Source organism: Eschrichtius robustus, chromosome 8 (genome assembly GCF_028021215.1).
Source record: "Eschrichtius robustus isolate mEscRob2 chromosome 8, mEscRob2.pri, whole genome shotgun sequence".
Classification (NCBI taxonomy): domain Eukaryota; kingdom Metazoa; phylum Chordata; class Mammalia; order Artiodactyla; family Eschrichtiidae; genus Eschrichtius; species Eschrichtius robustus.
Genome location: NC_090831.1, coordinates 125,411,386 through 125,431,339, shown reverse-complemented (window position 1 = coordinate 125,431,339; position 19,954 = coordinate 125,411,386). Strand labels below are relative to the sequence as shown.

At 38.2% G+C, this 19,954-nt stretch overlaps 1 protein-coding gene and 1 non-coding gene across 18 annotated transcripts in view; one reads left to right on the top strand and one right to left on the bottom strand.

The window, feature by feature from the left end:
- The window catches only part of KMT2C (lysine methyltransferase 2C), a 275,662-nt gene that overhangs the window by 101,720 nt on the left and 153,988 nt on the right, over nt 1-19,954 (top strand). For 13 of the 17 annotated variants that reach the window (XR_011074736.1, XM_068549728.1, XM_068549733.1 and 10 more), the window contains 4 exons: nt 2,659-2,800; nt 8,658-8,858; nt 12,100-12,248; nt 13,229-13,338. Coding sequence is in view for 16 of the 17 variants with exons in the window: in XM_068549728.1 (XP_068405829.1) it covers nt 2,659-2,800; nt 8,658-8,858; nt 12,100-12,248; nt 13,229-13,338 (602 nt within the window). In the remaining variant the exon portion in view is untranslated. The remainder of the gene's footprint in view (nt 1-2,658; nt 2,801-8,657; nt 8,859-12,099; nt 12,249-13,228; nt 13,339-19,954) is intronic. The other 4 variants (XM_068549742.1, XM_068549731.1, XM_068549741.1 and 1 more) reach the window with 1 other exon arrangement.
- LOC137768952 (U6 spliceosomal RNA) lies at nt 389-495 on the bottom strand. Its single transcript, XR_011074872.1, has one exon. It is a non-coding gene; the product is annotated as a U6 spliceosomal RNA (small nuclear RNA).

The window sequence follows — 19,954 nt, the reverse complement described above, 5'->3', positions numbered from 1 at the left end:
ATTTTCTTTCAGTCTGTGATGTACTTTTAAATTTTGTTCATGGGGTCCTTTGTCATATAGAAATTTAGTATTTTTATATAGTAAAGTTTGCAGATCTTTTTATAATCCTTGTTTGATACAAATGTATTTTGTATTTGTAGATTTGATTCTATACCAGTTTTGTGGCTAGGGGTAGGCAGGACAGACACAATGATTAATAGGCCCCACAAGCACTTAATTTATGGTCAACTTTTCTACTTCAGTTTTAAAAAGAAACATTTTATTTTATTTTTTTTTAACATCTTTATTGGAGTATAATTGCTTTACAATGGTGTGTTAGTTTCTGCTTTATAACAAAGTGAATCAGTTATACATACACATATATCCCCATACTCTTCCCCCTTGCATCAAAAATATGGAACGCTTCACGAATTTGCGTGTCATCCTTGCGCAGGGGCCATGCTAATCTTCTCTGTATCGTTCCAATTTTAGTATATATGCTGCCGAAGCGAGCACAAAAGAAACATTTTAAATAGGAAAGCCAAAACCATATGTTTGATGCCTCATTGCATCATTAATTTTATGATTTGACAGGATTTACAATTGGTAATAATTATTTCTAACTAAAAAATTTAATAGTTCTCAAAATTATTCATTTGTCAGAATAGTTCCCTAAAATTCATTTTGAATCTAGAAGACTTTGGTAGGGAAGTCATGCTGATCTGAGAGGTAAGAAATCAGATTTGATGTGAAAGTGAGTGTTCAAGCTGCTAGATGTGCCTCGTATGCAGTTGAAGTATGGTCTGGAGCTCAGGACAGGAGGTAGGGTTAGGGATGTTGACTTAAAAATCAGTAAGTCAGGGACTTCCCTGGTGGTGCCGTGGTTAAGAGTCCGCCTCCCAATGCAGGGGACGCGGGTTTGATCCCTGGTCAGGGAACTAGATCCCACACGCGTGCCGCAACTAAGAGTTCACATGCTGCAACTAAGGAACCCGCCTGCGGCAACTAAAACCCGGCACAACCAAAAATAAATAAATTAAAAAAAAAAAATCAGTAAGTTGAGCTTCCCTGGTGGCACAGTGGTTAAGAATCTGCCTGCCAATGCAGGGGACCCTGTCTCGAGCCCTGGTCCAGGAAGATCCCACGTGTCACGGAGCAGCTAAGCCCGCGAGCCACAGCTACTGAGCTCGTGTGCCACAACTACTGAAGCCCGTGTGCCTAGAGCCCGTGCTCTGCAACAAGAGAAGCCACCGTGGTGAGAAGCCCCCGCACCACAACGAAGAGTAGCCCCCGCTTACCACAACTAGAGAAAGCCTGCGCTCAGCAATGAAGACCCAACGCGGCCAAAAATAAATAAATAAATAAATTTATTTAAAAACACACACACACACACACACACACACACACAAAAGATGAGCACGTAAAGGACATGTAGAGAGCTGTACTCTCATTTAGAGGTCTTAAATCAGCTGAAGAGACAGATATTAGGCCGTTTAATCTTTGTTAACAGCCTCATGAAGTATAGGTAGTTTTCTAATTTTACGGGGAGTAAATTGAAGCTGAGAGAGATGACTTCTACATAAAGTTGCCTAGTTTGTAGTTGGTGGAACTGGTCCTCATGACTCCAAAGCCCATAGTAATCCATGATATCTCCCTGTGTTTAAGAGGTGAAAAGCATTTCACTAAGGAGGGAGTGAGTACTCCTTGGTGCCAGATGAATTTCTGGAGTGTTTGAAGGCTTGTGAGTAGCCCGGGATTATTTATTAGTTCTTTTGCCACCAGTGGAGGTGGAGAGAACAGTGCTGTGGTTGGAGGCTGGATGCCTTGTAGGAAGGGTCTGAGGTGGAGGGCAGCCACTCCAGAGTCCCATTGCATGAAGTTTGGTGGTGGTGAAAGGAAGAAAAGACAGGAGGAGCTTAAACGACTATAAGGTTTTCTGGTTGGTTCGTTGGTTGGTTGGTTTGGGGGTAGTGGTGCAGAAAAGTATGTGTAAGTTTGCAGTTAGAAAAGAAAGATGGAGCCAGGAGCGTGGGATTGCATTGGGAGCGCTAGTGCAGGGATCGTGCCTGTTAACATCTAACAATACAGTGTGAGAGACAGGGTGGTGGGTATGTCGTTTCATTTAAAGAGAGGAATGATATTAGGGGTAATGGTGTTTGGAAACCCTCTCAACAGTTAGGTTGCCTCCTAAGAAAGTATGTGTGAGGTGTTCGGGGTTGGAGTCTTGAGGATAATTGAAAAAGGCACTGGAGTCAAGGTGTGTTCTTTTCAGTCATTTAGCTTTTAGAATGGCTGATAGAGGCCGTAATGCTTGTTTCAAATTAATGATAATTTCAATTTATAAATTACCAAGAAACTTTTTCATGAGTCACATTTGTTCTGTAGGGGAACTGCTATAATCCTGAAAATAAGGTTCTTAACAGTTATTATTAAGATTTGAGTCAATTGTAATTTGGAAAAGTATGCCCTGTTTTACATTATTTTGATGATTATCATTTTATAATAGAGAATAAATATAAACAGTACCATTAATTATATATATATAAGCTTTTCCTATGTTTAAGTATTGTCATTTGTTGCTTCATTATTTTTCCTTTACGATGTGTGCTTTATAGATAAAGTCACTAAAGATTGGTATAATGCAGAATGACTTTTTATATTCTCTTGTTTACTATTAAGCAGAAATCAAAGAGCAATCAGCAGAAGAGGATGCTGAAGCAGAAGTGGACCGCAGCAAGCGGCCAGTCCCAGCCTTCCAGCGTTCTGTGTCTGAGGAATCTGCAGCCTCCCTGGTCTCTGTTGGTATAGAAGCCAAAATCAGGTTAGAGAATGAATGCCGCTGGATTGGAGATTAGTGACAGGAAAAAGAGCAGCAAGTTGACTGTAGAGGGAATTCAGAGAGCGCAGGCTTAGGACAGAAAGCTGGGCGGACTTTTAGAGCTGATAGCTCTGCGCGTAGCTGGAGTGAAGCACGTCCGTGGGCTTAGGTGGCTGTAGAACAGAGCAGTGGTCTACTGTGTCACTCTGCTCTCCTCAGACCAGGACAGAATATTTCCAGTATGCGATTCCTAGAAGAAGAAAAAAGTCTAAACTTTTAGCATAAGAACGGATTTTTGATTTACTTGTAAACTTAAGTTTATACTCTTGTTCTTTACCCTCTCTCTTCATTCTTTAAAAAGAGAAATACAGGATGTTATAACTTCTCTGTGTATCATTCAGCTTAAGTCTTGTAACTTTTTAGATCTTAACTTGGAAGACATGAATAAAACTGAAACCATCCATCAATTGAATATCCCCATCTTCTTGAAATGTTTCCTTCCTTTTGCTTTTGTCACGTCTGCCTCCTCATTTCATCTCTTGCTCGATTCTGTGGGGACTCCCCACCTTTATCACGCTGGAGTCCTCAGGTCGAAGTCCTCGGCCTGTTTACTTTTATTTTTATAGTCCGATAGCTAGGTCCTATCTGTGTGCTAATGAAACCGCACATTTATATTTTGAGGGCTGACCTTCCTCTGAACTCTAGACTTTCCTCTCCATCTGTCTGCTTGATATCTCCATTTGGAAGTATACTAGACACTGCACCCATAACATGTCCAGAACCACTGTTGATTCTGACCCCAGGCCTGTCCCAAATCTTCTCCCCAGGATTTCTTCATGTCAATAAATAATACCAATATTCACCCAGTTGCTTAGGCCAAAACCTTTTGAGTTAATCCATGATTTCTTTCTTTTCTCATACCTCACATTCTAAATTTTGTAGCCCACCTTTAGAAGATATCCCAAACAAGTACTTACTCTCTCTCTTTTTTTTATTTTTAAGCTTTTATTTATTTATTTATTTATTTATTTATTGGCTGTGTTGCGTCTTCGTTTCTGTGCGAGGGCTCTCTCTAGTTGTGGCAAGCGGGGGCCACTCTTCATCGCGGTGCGCGGGCCTCTCACTGTTGCGGCCTCTCTTGTTGTGGAACACAGGCTCCAGACGCGCAGGCTCAGTAGTTGTGGCCCACGGGCCCAGTTGCTCCGCGGCATGTGGGATCTTCCCAGATCAGGGCTCGAACCCGTGTCCCCTGCATTGGCAGGCAGACTCTCAACCACTGCGCCACCAGGGAAGCCCTTACTCTCTTAACTTGCCTACCACCTTAGTCCAAGTCCTCTTATCCTTAGGAGGCTGTAGTTGCCTTTTAAGTGGTCTCTCCACTTCTTCTCTTCGCTTTCCCCAGTCCAGATTGTTCTTAGCACAGTTGCAAAAATGATCATTCTAAAATGTAAATCAGGTTTCTCCCAAACTCTCGTCTCTTACATTTAAATTAAATATATAAATTATATTAAAAATTTCAGGGACTTCCCTGGTGGTACAGTGGTTAAGACTCTGTGCTCCCAGTGCAGGGGGCCCGGGTTTGATCCCTGGTCAGGGAACTAGATCCCACATGCATGCTGCAACTAAGAGTTCACATGCCACAACTAAGGAGCTGGTGAGCTGCAACTAAGGAGCCTGCCTGCCACAACTAAGAAGCACACATTCTTCAATTATGGAGCCCACCTGCTGCAACTAAGACCGGATGCAACTAAGAAAAAAACAACAAAAACATTCAAATCCCTACTATGTTCTACATCTTTGGGAAGGTTTGAAAATTTTCAAAATAAAAGAGTAGGATGAAAAATAAATAAAACATAGTCCCCACCACATTTACCCTCTATTTCTGCTTTATTTTCCTTTGTTGAACTTTTTATTTCTCGACAGTTTGTTTGTCTCCCTTACTGTCATGTGAGCCCTGTGAAGGCAATGCTTTTCCCCTTTTTTCCTGCTTTTTATTGCATTGATAATTTTTTCCTATTGATTATACATTATATTTTGTTTTTGAGATGGTTTTCCTTAAGACTCATGTTTCTTTACCCTGTTGAATTTAGTTTTGAAAGAATTTCAAACTTAAGAGTTCTAATTGATTTCTTAGTCTTAGCAATATGAATAATGATTTATCATATTTTCATGTCTCTTTGTATCTGTCATTTAGCATTTCATTTTCTAGTTATTTAAATATATACTTCCTATTTTGTCTTGGCCCCCTAACATTTTTCATATTTTGAAAAATTCAGGTTTATACGTATATACAGTAAAATTACTGTAAAATTCACCCATGTAGTGAGTTTTGACAATTGTATACTGTCATATAACCAGTACCACAACAAGATAAAGAACAGTTCCATCATACTAAAACAATTCCCTGATGCCTTTTTGTTGTCATTCCTGATCCCATCTTCTGCCCTAGGCAGTCACTTACCTGTTTTCTGACCCTGTAGTTTTGCCTTTGCAGTAACGTCGTATGAGTGGGATTGTAAAGTATGTGTCCTTTTGATTCTGGCCTTTTTAACTTAGCATATTTAATGCATTTGACATTCGTTTATGTCATCGCATGTATCAGTAGCTGTTTCCTTTTTATTGCTGAGTAGGATTCTCTTTTATGGAGGTGCCTACCACATTTTTTTTTTTTTAAATAAAATTTATTTATTTATTTATGGCTGCATTGGGTCTTCGTTGCTGCGTGCGGGCTTTCTCTGGTTGTGGAGAGTGGGGGCTACTCTTCGTTGCGGTGTGTGGGCTTCTCATTGCGGTGGCTTCTCTTGTTGTGGGGCACGGGCTCTAGGCACGCAGGCTTCAGTAGTTGTGTCATGCGGGCTCAGTAGTTGTGGCTCGCGGGCTCTAGAGCACAGGCTCAGTAGTTGTGGCGCATGGGCTTAGTTGCTCCACAACATGTGAATCTTCCTGGACCAGGGCTCAAACCCACGTCCCCTACATTGGCAGGCGGACTCTTAACCACTACGCCACCGGAGAAGCCCCCTACCCCATTTAATTTATCATTTTCCAGTTAAGGGATATTTGGGTAGTTTCCAGTTTGGGGCAGTTATGAATAAAATTGGTATAAATATTCACTTGCAGATTTTGGTGTGAACATAGGGTTTTTATTTCACTTAGGTAAAAATACCTAAGAGAGAGGTAATTTTTCAAGGAAAATGCCAAAGTATTTTTCAGTGTGACTGTACTATTTTGCATTGATTACCACTAATGATGTAGAGTGGATTGGCAGGATGTTTCTGATCGTTCTGATTCAACTTTACTCTTAGGTGCGCCCTGTGTGCCTAGGTCTCGGGGGTCCCGTCATGGTCTGGGTCTAGGACGTCGTCTTGCTCCTCCTCCAGGGTGGAGGTGCATCCCCTCCCCCATTCACTCCTCCATCTGCAGCTGGTCTTGACCATTGCAGGGCAGAGACTTGTGCTCTCCTCCTTTTACCAGTCTGAGGCTTTTCTTTCGCAGGCAAGATGAAGGAGAAAGAACTTTGTGTCTTTCCCATGTCTCTGCTGTTCTCCTGCCCAGGCTTTTACCATGACTGGTGCATTCTCAGGACTCTTCTCCATGCCTGAGTGGTGGGCACGAGCACCGGGGGAGGTGCATGGCGACAAGCTCCTGAGTGGGTTAGAATTCCCCAGTGTTTGCGGGTCCTGGATGTTCTGTACTCTCCTACTGCCACACACTTGGCTTTTAGCAATTTATAAAATTTTCGCTGAATTCTTTAGCCTGCTTGGATGACATCCAGTGAGTGGCCTCTTCCTCAGATTAAGCAAGTGCTTGTGTCTCCTCTCTTCTTGGAAGTGCCTTTCATTGAACTGCAGGTGAATTGTTTGCTCTGCAACTTTTGTAATCTGATGTGTTCAAGAAAGTGAATTTGTGGATTGTCTGGCGAGTTTTTGCTGTGACAGTGGGAGCAGAGTTCTTTGCAACTTTCTACTACATCCACAGCAGAAGCCAGGGATTTCCTTTGTGCCAGCCTTTAAAGTTAACCATAAATTACTCTGAGATATTTGACAGTCTTTATTTCCTGCATCCCTTGTAACATTTCCTAATTCTTTAATAATTTGAATATTTCTCTAAAAATATTTACATTGTGGGTCTGTTGTGTGGTGAAATTTCTCAGGTCTTATAGAAACCTGGGAATAATTTTATTATACCTTCACATTTGAGTTATGGTTTTGGATATAAAATTGAAGGTTAAGATATTTTTTGTCAGTACTTTAAAAGTATTTCTCCGGTTTCCTAATCAGTGTTGTTCATAAAGTTGCTGTCCATCTGATTGTAGCTCCTCATAGGTAATGTTTCTAGGGGAAGAAACAAACTAGAAACAGGGTATGCTGAAAGAAATGTAAGTTTAATAGCTTAGAGAAAATTATAAATAAGAAAATTTAAAAAATTAATAAGATACTGGCAAAGGATATTGGTGGATAGTATCCTTTAGGCAAGAAGAAAAACATTTTTTCCCCTATTTGACTTTATTTTTCTGAAAGTAGACCACATTTAATCGTGTGCGCGTGCGTGTGTGTGTGTGTGTGTGTGTGTGTATGTGTCAGTATCAATGGACAACACAGTTTATCATGAAATTGAAATGCATAATATTGGAAAAAAAATAGGTGACTTTTATAAACAAAAGGTAATTAGTTGAGAGCGGTCCAATATGAATTTAACTTGAGTTAAACATTACCTGAAAAGATTATTTCCATCACCTGTTAATGTAAGACATTATGAAAGTTCCTGAGGTAGATACTACAGAGGTGATGGTGGGAACTTTAATGCTTGAGAAGAAAGATTTGAGTACAGCAGCCATAAATGTGTTGTGAAGAGAAGATATATCCAAGAGGAGCAGTTCTTTTAATTCTGGTTTTTTCTAAGATCCCTTATTAAGCATATATTCCATAAGTATATATTGGTTTTTGTCCTTTAACCTTTTAAATGGTTTCTTTTTTTTAAAAAATTGTAGATTTTATTGTTTAGAACAACTTCAGGTTTACAGAAAAATTAAGCAGATGGTACACAGAGTTCCCCCTCCCCAACCTTTCCCTGCCTCAGTTTCCCCTAAGGTTAGCATCTTTCATTAGTGTGATACATTTGTTACAACTGATAAACCAGTATTGATACATTATTATTAATTAAAGTTCATAGTTTACATTCATTCTTTGCGTTACATATAGTTCTGTGAGTTTTGGTAAATGTGTACTGTCATGTATCTGCCATTAACTGCAGTATAGCATGTGAAGTAGTTTCACTGCTCTAAAAATCCCGTTTTGCTATTCATCCCTTTCCCACTCCTCTTAAACCCTTTCTGTCCGTTCCCCCGTCCCTCATCACTAACTGCTTAACCCACTTAAATTTATTTTTTTATATCTCTCTGTGTGTATGGTATATATATATAATGCATAAAGAATGTTCCATCAAGTAGTTAAGTAAAACTTGGTCACCACTTGTTTTACATAGCTGGGATATAATTGAGTGGCCATTAAACTGTACCTTCTTCCCCAACCTTAATTTTTTACTTTCTTTATTCCTTTTTAGTACTTCGAGATTTTTAGATCAGGTTTAAAAGAAAATTGTTTTTCTAAGCACAAACTATAATTTTTTGATTTGGTATATTTACTACTTTAAAAAAATCGTGCTGTAGAAAAGTAGAATTGCAAATGTATAATTATTATTGAACTTAATTGTTCTTACGGTATAGATATATTTAAATGCTTAGCTTGCACTAAAGACATAATCTTTAATTTTAAAGCACAAGTATCTGCAGTTGTCTGGAACTTGAAATAGTTAAATAAAACTGCTTCTCCTCTCTGTCTTCCGTACTTTTCATTTCTACCAGTGAACAGCTCTGCGCGTTTTGTTACTGTGGTGAAAAAAGCTCCTTAGGACAAGGAGACTTAAAACAATTCAGAGTAACGCCTGGATTTATTTTGCCATGGAAAAACCAGCCTTCTAACAAGAAGGACGTTGATGACAACAGCAGTGGAACTTGTGAGAAAATACAAAACTCAACACCACGAAAACAAAGAGGACAGAGAAAGTAAGCAGTTTTGAATTTAAGTGGTTCTAACGCAGTAAGACTATAGTTTATTTTCATTGCGATGTTTATGAATATACAAATAGGATTGTTACTGAACAATTTTTTTATGTTTCCAACATTCATACGATGCCTTATGACTCACCATTAACCCAGCAGATGCTCATTTTCTCAAAATTAATTTCTTATTTAAAAAAAAGTTTGCGCTAGTTGTGTATTAACAAAAAAGAAGAAAACTTTAAAGAACATAATATAAGGAAGGCTAGAGGGGATTCATGGAATTTATCTATATATGGAATGAAAATTTTAGAAAATCAATGAGATCTTTCTTTCCTTTTCCTAGATAAGTTTTAAATAGTTTGTAAGAGTATAACATAAAAGAATAGCAAAACCAAAGTGGTTTTACCTATGTGTCATTTATTTATTTGTTTTTATGGTTCAGAGAATGTTGAACTGTCCTGTAAACTCTTACAATACAGTGTTAACTTTCTTTCGTTCTAAATAATCATGTGCTGAGAGTTCCCTTTCTAAAGTCAAAGAAGATGCTCTTTTTTTTAAATGAAAGAATTTACGTATGTTGTACACCTGAAACTAATATAATATGGTAAATCAACTATAATTTAAAAAAAAGAATTTACTATTTGTATAACTATATATGTGTGTCTATATTCATGGACCTTATAGTTCCCCCAAACTCTTGTCTAATATGTTTGCTTTTGGAGTTAATATTTTTTTTATATGTTGTAGGTTCGTTTGAAGGCCATCTTAATATGTGGACTTGGCTCTGGTAGTTGAGGGAGTAGAAGTTTCTGTGGTTGATGAGAAAGTGTAAAAATTAATTTAGCTTGGAAGGCTAACCAGCTCTGCCCCTTGAGGGTGATGATGTAATCATCCAAGTGCTTATCTGGCTTTTATCCAAAGTTAAGTACTAAGGCATTGTGTTGTACTTACTTGATTGGCTTCTTCTTTTGGACTGCTGCCAATGCCTTGAAGACCTGAAGTAGGAAATGAAACAATAACAAGAAAAACCCTTTTAAAAGAATTTAAAGTGGAACAGCTTAAGGAAATTTAGAAGTATTGTATTTAGAGTTTTGGTGTTTTAAAGGCCATAGCTAGCTTTACCTTTCGTGATCAATTGGGAGCTCACTTTCTAATAAGATATATCAAAAGTCCAGAAAACTTTTGTCCATCAGTCATTAGTAAATTTACTGGACTGGACCAGGTTATATCTTATATCCATATGTTCTGCCTTGAATAATGGCAATTAATAAACAACTGTTCTGGGAAATACAGTTAGGCTTCATTTATTTATTTATTTTATAAGCTAAGTTAATTTTTAGTGAAAACTTTATGAGCTAAAATAATTATGTAAAAATAGCCTTGGTTTAATGAAAGTCTTTATATGCACTTAAGTGTTTAACAAGTTATTAAGTGATGATAACAAGCCAGTTAATGGACCTTAGGAATAAAGCATGTTTTTGAAATTTGGAAATCATTTAGGGATAAACAGTTACTTTAGCTTGGTAATGATTTTAAACATTTGCAGAATATGTTGCTAATGAGTTATAAACCAGATAAACAGCTAGTTAATTTTTTAATTTGAAAAGGAGGATTTTAAAATAGTCTCTTTTTTTAGACTTAAAATTTGGGGGTATGTAAATATTTCAGCTAACTTCTCTCGATGTTCTTTCCGAAGCTGGGCTCCTCTCGTCCTTAGGGTTGACGTCAGCATCTTACTGATATGTTGTGTACGTACAAACTGGTTGTAAAACCTTAAGGTGAAATTTGACTAACCTGCTGCTTGGGAACTGGTTAGTAATAGACTGGTTAGTCATTCCACTGGTTTTTATACCTGTCCCCCCATCAAATTACTGGTGTAAAGAAAATATGTTAAAACAATGCATTCGTCTTCATAGATGAACTGTTAGTCTTTTTTTCCTCCTAATAAATTAGCAAGTTAGTAATGAAGATGTATTTGTAGGAATGGAGATTATATTTACAGGAAGGTTTGTTCTCATTTCACTGCGGGCAAATTTTATAAAAACAAGAATTTGAAGTTAGCATAGCATGGTAAACTTTAAAAAAAAAAGAGTGAGTCTGTGCATTTCTACTGCTGAACATAAAAAATACTGGTTATTTTTTATATGGTTTGATATTTAAATGTACTTATTGAAATATGTTAATACTTTTTTTCTTTCAATGATTCCAGGTATAAAAAAGTTTAGTACCCTGGTCATTGTGCTGATTTTCTCTTAATAGGAATCATGATATATATCCAGCATACAGCAGTGCAGTGAGTTATGATCTATATTCAATAGTGATTTAATCCAGAATTATGATCAGGTTAAATACTATGATATCAGGAGAAGATTAAAGTCTTAGTGCCAGCCATCTGATTTCCCACGTTTAATATTAGTCACAATAGTAGTCATTGTTTACTTCTTGATCTCAATTCATATATGAAGTTTTAGGGCTTTCAAAGTTTGAAATCTCCCATATGTTATTCAGTGAACACTTATTCAGTGTTCATGTTTATTCTGTACTTTCTGCTGTTACACTTTTTCCCTTATTCCCAGGTCACTAGTAGCTATTTTGTTTTTGCTTTTTACTTCTGGTTTGTGAGGTAAAGTCTTAGCAGAGGATACTTGCAGCATCATGCCACAGGCCAGCTGTCGAGATTGCCGAGGGGACCGTAAGAAAGCTCCAGTGCTCACATTTCACTCCCACTGCCTCCCTCTTCACACTTCCAGTGGGTTTTCATTTCCCCTGGGAAGTAACCTTGCTGTCCGTAAAATTAACTGCCAGCTCCGTTGTGGTAGTCCTCACTGATCATATAGCAAATTAGAAATATCTGATTTGATCAAGTTGTTTTTTAAGCATTTAAGTAAGGCCAAAGGGAATATTCATTTTATGTGATAAAATATGGTTCCTGAATAGACTATTAGAGTGTCAGTTAAAAAATATATGTATAAAATGGCAAAATAAGTCTGCAACTGTAATTTGTAACACTTCCTTATGGATTTGGAGACTTTTTTTTTTTTTTTTTTTTAGTTGCTTACATGATATAGCTATCCAGTTTTATATCTATACTATGAATAATAACATATTCTAAAAGTTGTTTTATGATAGTTTATGCCTAAGTAAAATTGATTTGGCAATGCATTTTATTTAAGTCGTTATAAAAGGAAACAATTTTCTACTTGTTATCACTTTCACATCTGTTTTGTTTTATTTTATTTTCCAGGGAACGGTCTCCTCAGCAGAATATAGTACCTTGTGTCAGTGTAAGCACGCAGACTGCTTCCGATGATCAGGCTGGTAAATTATGGGATGAACTCAGTCTGGTTGGCCTTCCAGATGCCATTGATGTCCAAGCCTTATTTGACCCTACAGGTATGAGCCAGTCTTCAATAATAACTACCTTTTGATTCTGTAAGCATTTTCACTTTAGCAAATTATCAACTTAATAGTAAATACCGTTCATCTAGAAATAATTATCACATTGTAAAAAACGTCATTGTTAAGTATACCTGCTTAGGTAAAATAAATTGTCTAATTATGTTTACCTAACTTATTTAGCATCTGCACAGGGCCATCACTGGGCTGGATGCTTTTATAAATATTTGCATTTACACTTGTGTAGGCAGCAGTGCCATGGAGATCTGACAGTTGCGGAGAGAGAAATTTTAAAGGGATCTATGAAAACCTGGGGAACATGGCAGTCTGGGTCTACTTGAAGTAGGGGTGAAGGGTAATAGATCTAAGCCCTGTGAATGTCCTGTAACGCAGTATAGTTAGTAATCCATACTCATGATTTGGTGCTCCTGGGGTTTTGAGTGAAGAACTGCGTGTAATTGTTCAAGTGCTCTGTGAGAGAGAGTTTAAAGACTGAGCTGTTACAGCTGATTGACGTGGGCTCTTGGTATGGGGTGCAGTGGAATAGAGGTGTATATATAGCTTATTTGTCAGAAACAAAGTATTAAGTAGTTTTCCTTTATGTTTTATGTAAATACACCAAATAAAATATAGTAACGGTTAAATAAAATGACTAGAAACTAATTTCTCTGTTGAAGAAATAATCACTAATTCAGTGTGCATCAGAATCACTTGGAGGGCTTGTTGACACATTGATTTCTGGGCACCATGGCAAGAGGTTTTGATTCAGTAGGTCTTGGTTGTGGTCTGATATTTGCATTTATAACAAGTTCCTAGATGATACATTTCGAGGAGGGCTGCTTTAGTGGTATCACAAATATCGCATGCCATTGTGTATTCACACATTTGAATTGATTTGGGGGATTTTCATCTTTACTTATTAGCGTTAATACGTTTAATGTTTATTCAGTTGCTTCTTTTCACTTCAACCATTTTAGGCACTTGTTGGGCTCATCACCGTTGTGTGGAATGGTCACTGAGGGTGTGCCAGATGGAAGAACCGTTGTTAGTGAACGTGGACAGAGCTGTTGTCTCAGGGAGCACAGAAGTAAGTAGAAGAAACACATATTTAAACAACAGCTTTATAACATTTACTGTGTCAACATAAAGATTCACTTCCAAGATTTATTAAATGATTACTATAATGTAAAAACCCTTAAAATAGGAAACTATTAATTTATATCCAAGAGTAGTTTGTGCAGACCACTAGAATATAGTATGTTAAGTTGTGCAATAAATGCAGATCTTTAAAATAAATATTTTACATTTAAATGAGAAATTAAAATTCTTAGAAATGGGTATTACTGACTATAATTACGCATCTTACTCTCTTTAAGACAAAACTCTTTGATGAAGATTTAAAATAAGAGAGACACGATTTGACATCTTTAGTCCACCGTGTGAGCTAGCTCTGTTTGCTATTTTAAAAATTGATTAAAATATTTCTCTTCAGTGAAGTTGGCAGTTCGGTTTGTCTTTTTGGCACTATCCCAAAGTAATATCATATACACAGACTGCCATCTTTCAAAGCTTTCACTGCGATTTTCGTGTGATTTTGAATCAAGAAATAAATGCAACGTTTACCTTCCATCTATAAAGGCAACAAACCCTGTGAAGTGAAATTGCTTTGCTGCCTACAAATTCCCTTTGGTTTTTGACAGGTATATTTGGGAGAAGTGAAACAGGCCTTCCAAAGGAATATTAGAAGTGGAATTTTTTACCGTAGAAATTATACGGGCTTTAATAGATATAATATAGGTAAACATTTCAAAAGTATTGTTGAGACAAGGACTTAGATTTAATTATTCAATTATTACAACATTTGCTTTACTCAGATGATCAAAATTACCTACTTTATATGGATGAGTAACCCTCACCTCAGGATTAGTCAAGTTAAGAGTGTTTGTTTTGGAAATGTGACATTACATTTAAAGGCTTACATTACCAAATTTTGAACAGTATAATGCACGATAAATAATTTCCAGTCTGAACATACTTAGATGGCCAGATCGTGACTGTGATAGATCAGTGAGAACTGTTTCTTCCATGAACTACTTTAGAAGTAGTTTTGGAATATTTTGTGACAGTGAAAAGCATTATAGGAAAGGCAATGAACAAAGGCTAAAATGAACTGTAACAACCCATTTTTGATAAGGCTGTGGGGAAATAGGCACTCTTATGCCTCATTGGTGGGAATGCAAATTGGTACATGTCTTCTGGAGAGAAATTTGGCAAAATGCCTAACAGACTATACATGCACTTGTCTTTTGACCTTTCTGAGATTCTATCCTGAAAATATGCCTCCAATAATACAAAAACATTAACAGCATTGTTCAATTTGCAAAATATTGGAAACAACCTCTGACCACACATAATAGAATGGTTGAATAGACCGTGGTATGGTTCATACAGTGGAATACTGTGCAACTGTAAAAATACTATGAGGAATATTTTTATGAACTAATACAAAATAGCTTCCAATATATACTTTTAAGTGGAATAAAAAAGTGCAAAAGACCACTTATGGTGTGCAACACTTTATGTAGGAAGGAATGAGATGTAAGAAAGTATACATGCATATGCACATTTGTGGAAAAGAAACACAGGAAGAATAAACCAAAAAGTAGAGGGATTGGTTACCTGTCTCTGAAAGGTGGGTGGGAAACAGGTGGAATGAAGACAGGAGTGGGATCCGTGTAGCAGGGATGTGATGCGACACTTCTCAGATATATCTTTTTGTATAGCTCTGACTCTTAGAACCATAAGAATGTTTCACCTATCCCTGAATAAGCAACTACAGCCATCTGGGCTATGGGGGAACCTAAAACGGGATAGCAAAATTCACAATGACAGGGGTAGGGGAGAAACTAAGCAACTGAAAAATAGTGTCTTGACTGGATACCCGTAAAGCTAAAGACAAAAAAAAAAACCCCTGCATATACATGCACATACCTGCTGTAATCGAGTGAGTAAAATTCTAGAATGATTTTTGTGGTGTTAGAATGGAGGTATCAATATAAACTTAAGGTTTTTAATATTTATATGGACAGATACAGAAATATAGGTATGTGTGTATGCATGTGTTAGTATGCTGCATTTACCTCCTAGCTCTGTCCCCTGTGAAGGCCTAGAAGTAGTGACTTCTAGTAGCAGTGAGCACATCTAGTGCCTAGATCTTGGTTTCTAACCAGTGTTCTCCAATAAAAAGGACCAGAGCTCCTTGAAAAGTGGCTCATGGTGCAGGGAAGATACAAGATGAGGTGCCAGAAAGCAAGGAAGTGCTCAGAGAGACGGGGACTTGTTGAAAGCACGGGAGTCGACCTGAAGGAGCTCCTAAGAGCTGGACCAATTTGAGCAATAACAGAAAATAATGATAGTCTTGGGTTTTCATCCATAGAATGAGCCACACTGATAAATAAATTGATAAAATAGATAAGTAGCATAGGTCAAGTCACATCACTTCTCTGCCTGACACTCTTCAGTGACTTCCCGTTTCACTAAGAGGAAAAAAGCCAGTCCTTCCTGCCTGGCAAGGCCTCCACGATCTTCACCACTCCCACGAGTGCTCTAAGACGTCGCTCCCTGTAACCCTTCCCCTCCCTCGCTTCCTTCAGCCTCAATGATCTCCTTGGTCTTCCTCAGAACCGTCCACCTCTAGGCCTTTGCAGTCCCTGTTCCCTACATGCATGGCTTCCTCCCTTATTTCCTTTAGGTATTTACTGAAGTTACCTAATCTGTGAGGGCTTTGCTGGGCTCCCTATTGAAAATTTCAGGAGTCTCCTCCTCCCATCATACCCCCCGCTGGATTGTTCTCTCCTTCGTACTTACCAGCATCTAACACAGTGTATATTTACTTAATAATCTTGTCTGTCTCTCCTCACTAGATAATAGTGCCCTTCTGAAAAGGATCTTTTTCTGTTTTGGTCATTCCTCAATAAATACTTGTAGCCTAAATGAGTAGCCCTAAAGATCATTCATGGAATCATTCATAGTTACAAGAAAGAAGTCACAAGTAAGTGCCAAAGTGTTAAAGGAGGTCACCAGTGTGGTTAATTTTATATAAGTTTATAAATTCATAATTGTCAAAAGAACCCCTCTAAAATAGAGTAAATCTTTACAGTCCTACATAAGAGGTGGGGGTGGGGTGGTGTGAAAATGAAAAATCTTTGATATCTTAAAAGGGTCCCTAGGGGCAAAGTGTGTAAAAGTGCTGTTGAACTTAGAACAGGCTTTTATTTTACCAAAAAACAGATGTTAAAAATTTGTCGACCGTTATTAGGATGACATGTGGCTGAATGTATATTATATCTACCTCTGTTTTCAAAGAAAATAAACATTTCATCTGCCTCTTCAAGATAAAGGTGGTGTTTCAACAAGAAGAATGTAATAACTTTTCACAGAAACGTGCTGCTGAGGGTTGAGCATTTTGAAAACAGATGCTTGGAACTATTTCTATTGGTAGTTTATTGCCAGAAACAGTGAAAGTTTGTAATCAAACAAACAACAAAAATATTCTCACATTGGTTGCCAAAAAATCCTGGACACAGAATTTCCTGATTAAAATATTCTAAAGAGTTTATGGATGTTTTAAACCCCTTTGTTAAAAATTAATATTTTTTTACTTTGGAAGGTGAAAATCTACTGGCTAATTTTTGATAATTTTGGTTGGGATTGAAAAATGGTTGTAGAAATATGTACTTTTGTTTAGATCTCCCTATTTTTGTGAGAATCATTTTTTTAAAAGCCTTTGACAGATACTGAAATAAACTGAAGTTAGCATTGGACCTTTCAATCTTTCAGTGATGGAAAAGAACAAGACACAAAGCTCAGATGGGGGGTTGCAAGTACTCTAAACTTTTGGATTGTCTACATCTTTAAATAAGAAATATTTGAGCACGTGTCCTTAATACACATCGTCATTGGAATGTGTGTCTCTTCTTTATGTCACTTAGCAACATTTGTAAATTTATGTTGTTTCTGTGAGTATTTCATTACCCTTGGTCCCCCCACTAGGGCTGTAGGCATCACGAGGGCATGAATACTGTATGTGTTGGTTTGTCATTTTATCTCTAGTGCCTGACAAAGTACCTGGAACACAAGGGAGTCATTTATGGGGTAAATGTATGCATGAGTGGAGTTTGCCAGTGAAGGGCAATGCTGAGTGCGATGGTCCAAGGGAGGGGAGTGTGCTACTGGCACCTAGTGGTGCTGCGAGCCGCCTGCACCGCACAGAGCAGCATCCAGCTCCAGGGGTGCCGAGGTTGACAAATCCCCCTGTAATCAGGAAATATTATTTCTATTTTAAAACTAATACATTTAACGTATCTCCTCCATTGTTAAATGGCATGCATTATCAAGCAGTTCAGTTTTTCTGGAATTTCCCACAGATTGTTTTTCAGTTTTTCCACAGGGAACTTTATTTATCTTTTGCTAGATGGAAGAATATGCTAAACTACGACCTGTATTTCAGGAAAAGTAATGGTGTTTCTCTTTTAATGTCCTCTTTGGAGCCCTGGGGGTGCTACCAACATCTTGGAAATCTGGATAATTTGAATATTACCAAGGGAATACTTTAATCTTGAATTCTACAGATGTTTCATCATTTATTTACCTAATGCCCCTCTTTCCAGCACTTTGCTCATTGCCCCCCAAAGAAATATCCCATAAACCTCCAACACATATTTCCGTTATTTAACTAGTTCTGAATCAAATGCTCAGCCTTACTCTATAAGTAAAACATTACTTATAACATCTCTCCACTTAGATAATTCCTCATGCTTTCTTCACACTCATCATCTGCCACAACCCCATATTTTTTCTTTTCTTTCTTTCTTTTTTTTTTTAAGTTTTTGGCTGCGTTGGGTCTCTGTGCTGCGCGCGGGTTTTTCTCTAGTTGTGGCGAGGGGGGCTACTCTTCATTGCGGTGGCTTCTCTTGTCGTGGAGCACAGGCTCTACGCACGTGGGCTCAGTAGTTGTGGCTCGCGGGCTCTAGAGTGCAGGCTCAGTAGCTGTGACGCACGGGCTCAGTTGCTCTGCGGCATGTGGGATCTTCCCGGACCAGGGCTCGAACCCGTGTCCCCTGCATTGGCAGGCGGATTCTTAACCACTGTGCCACCAGGGAAGCCCTCACAATCCCATATTGCAATTCCATTGTATTCTACTGATTTTGTGCCAGTTGTCTTTGTGTAAAAACCAACTAAGTTCTGCAAAAAGAGTTGTAAGTTTCTAATATTTTGGGTTCTTGTTGTAGACTGAAAAAGAGGACAAAAATAACTTTTCTGTATAAAGTGGAAGTACACATTGAGAATGTAGACAAGCAGTGTAATGTAAATGTAATTTTTGTTTAAAAAAATTAATAACAATGTACAGTAAAAGTCTCTGTCCACACCCCTCCCCTATAAACTGAAAGTAGGTTTATATAAGATCATTTTAAATATGGTCTGTATCTTTATGTAAGATGATCTCCAGGTACCTACTTTATGAATAATGTTGTCTAATACTGTTATTTTTTATATAATCCTAGTGCTTTGCAGTGTAAACTAAAAAATTATCAAAGTTATGTGTTCTTCATTTCGCCCTGTAGTTTTTTAAGAGGAAGGAAACGTTCACATATCTGAATTCTCTATTTGCGCTCAGGGGTCCACAAGATACCTCCACCTTGGAGACTGACGAGGACTCATGGGGCTCAGCACAGAGTTGTAATTATGGCTAAGACTTATTGCCTTTATGTGCTAAAGATGCATAATGAAAAGATCTTAATGGAGAAAGACCTTGATAAGGTCTGGAAGACCCCATGTGCAGGCTTCCTTGGGCGCTTCCCCCCGTGAGGGGCATGCAGAGCTCCCTCTTCCTCCAGCAGTACAGATAGGGGAGCATGTGCATGGTGCTTCTGCCCGGAGAAGCTCAAGGTCTTTACTGGGGCTAGTCATGTAGGCACTCTCTGCCCAGCACATACCACAAGGAAAGCCATATTGCTTGCACAGATAATCTAGGCACAGTAAACTGCCCTTACCACGTAGGCAACCATGGGAGCCCTCCAAAAGCCAACTTCCTAGATGCCACCTATGTAAGCAGGCCTTTCTAAGGACAGTAGTGTCAGGAATGCTGTTTTAACCCTTCTTTTGCACAGAAATAAGATTGGATTGTGTCTCAATTTCAACATATTTCTGTCTGTATAAGTATAGTATTTGCTTGTTAGTTTACAACAATGAATTATTCCACATCATAGGGAGGCTGTGATAGGTGCTCTAGTGGTTATATAAAATAACTTTTAACTTTGATCAGAGGACATATTGATAAGGACACTTTTTTAAAAAATTATTTATTTATTTATTTACTTATGGCTGTGTTGGGTCTCCGTTTCTGTGCGAGGGCTTTCTCCAGTTGCCGCAAGCGGGGGCCACTCTTCATCGCGGTGCGCGGGCCTCTCACTATCGCGGCCTCTCTTGTTGCGGAGCACAGGCTCCAGACGCGCAGGCTCAGTAATTGTGGCTCACGGGCCTGGTTGTTCCATGGCATGTGGGATCCTCCCAGACCAGGGCTCGAACCCGCGTCCCCTGCATTGGCAGGCAGATTCTCAACCACTACACCACCAGGGAAGCCCCACTTTTTTTTTTTTTAACATCTTTATTGGAGTATAATTGCTTTACAATGGTGTGTTAGT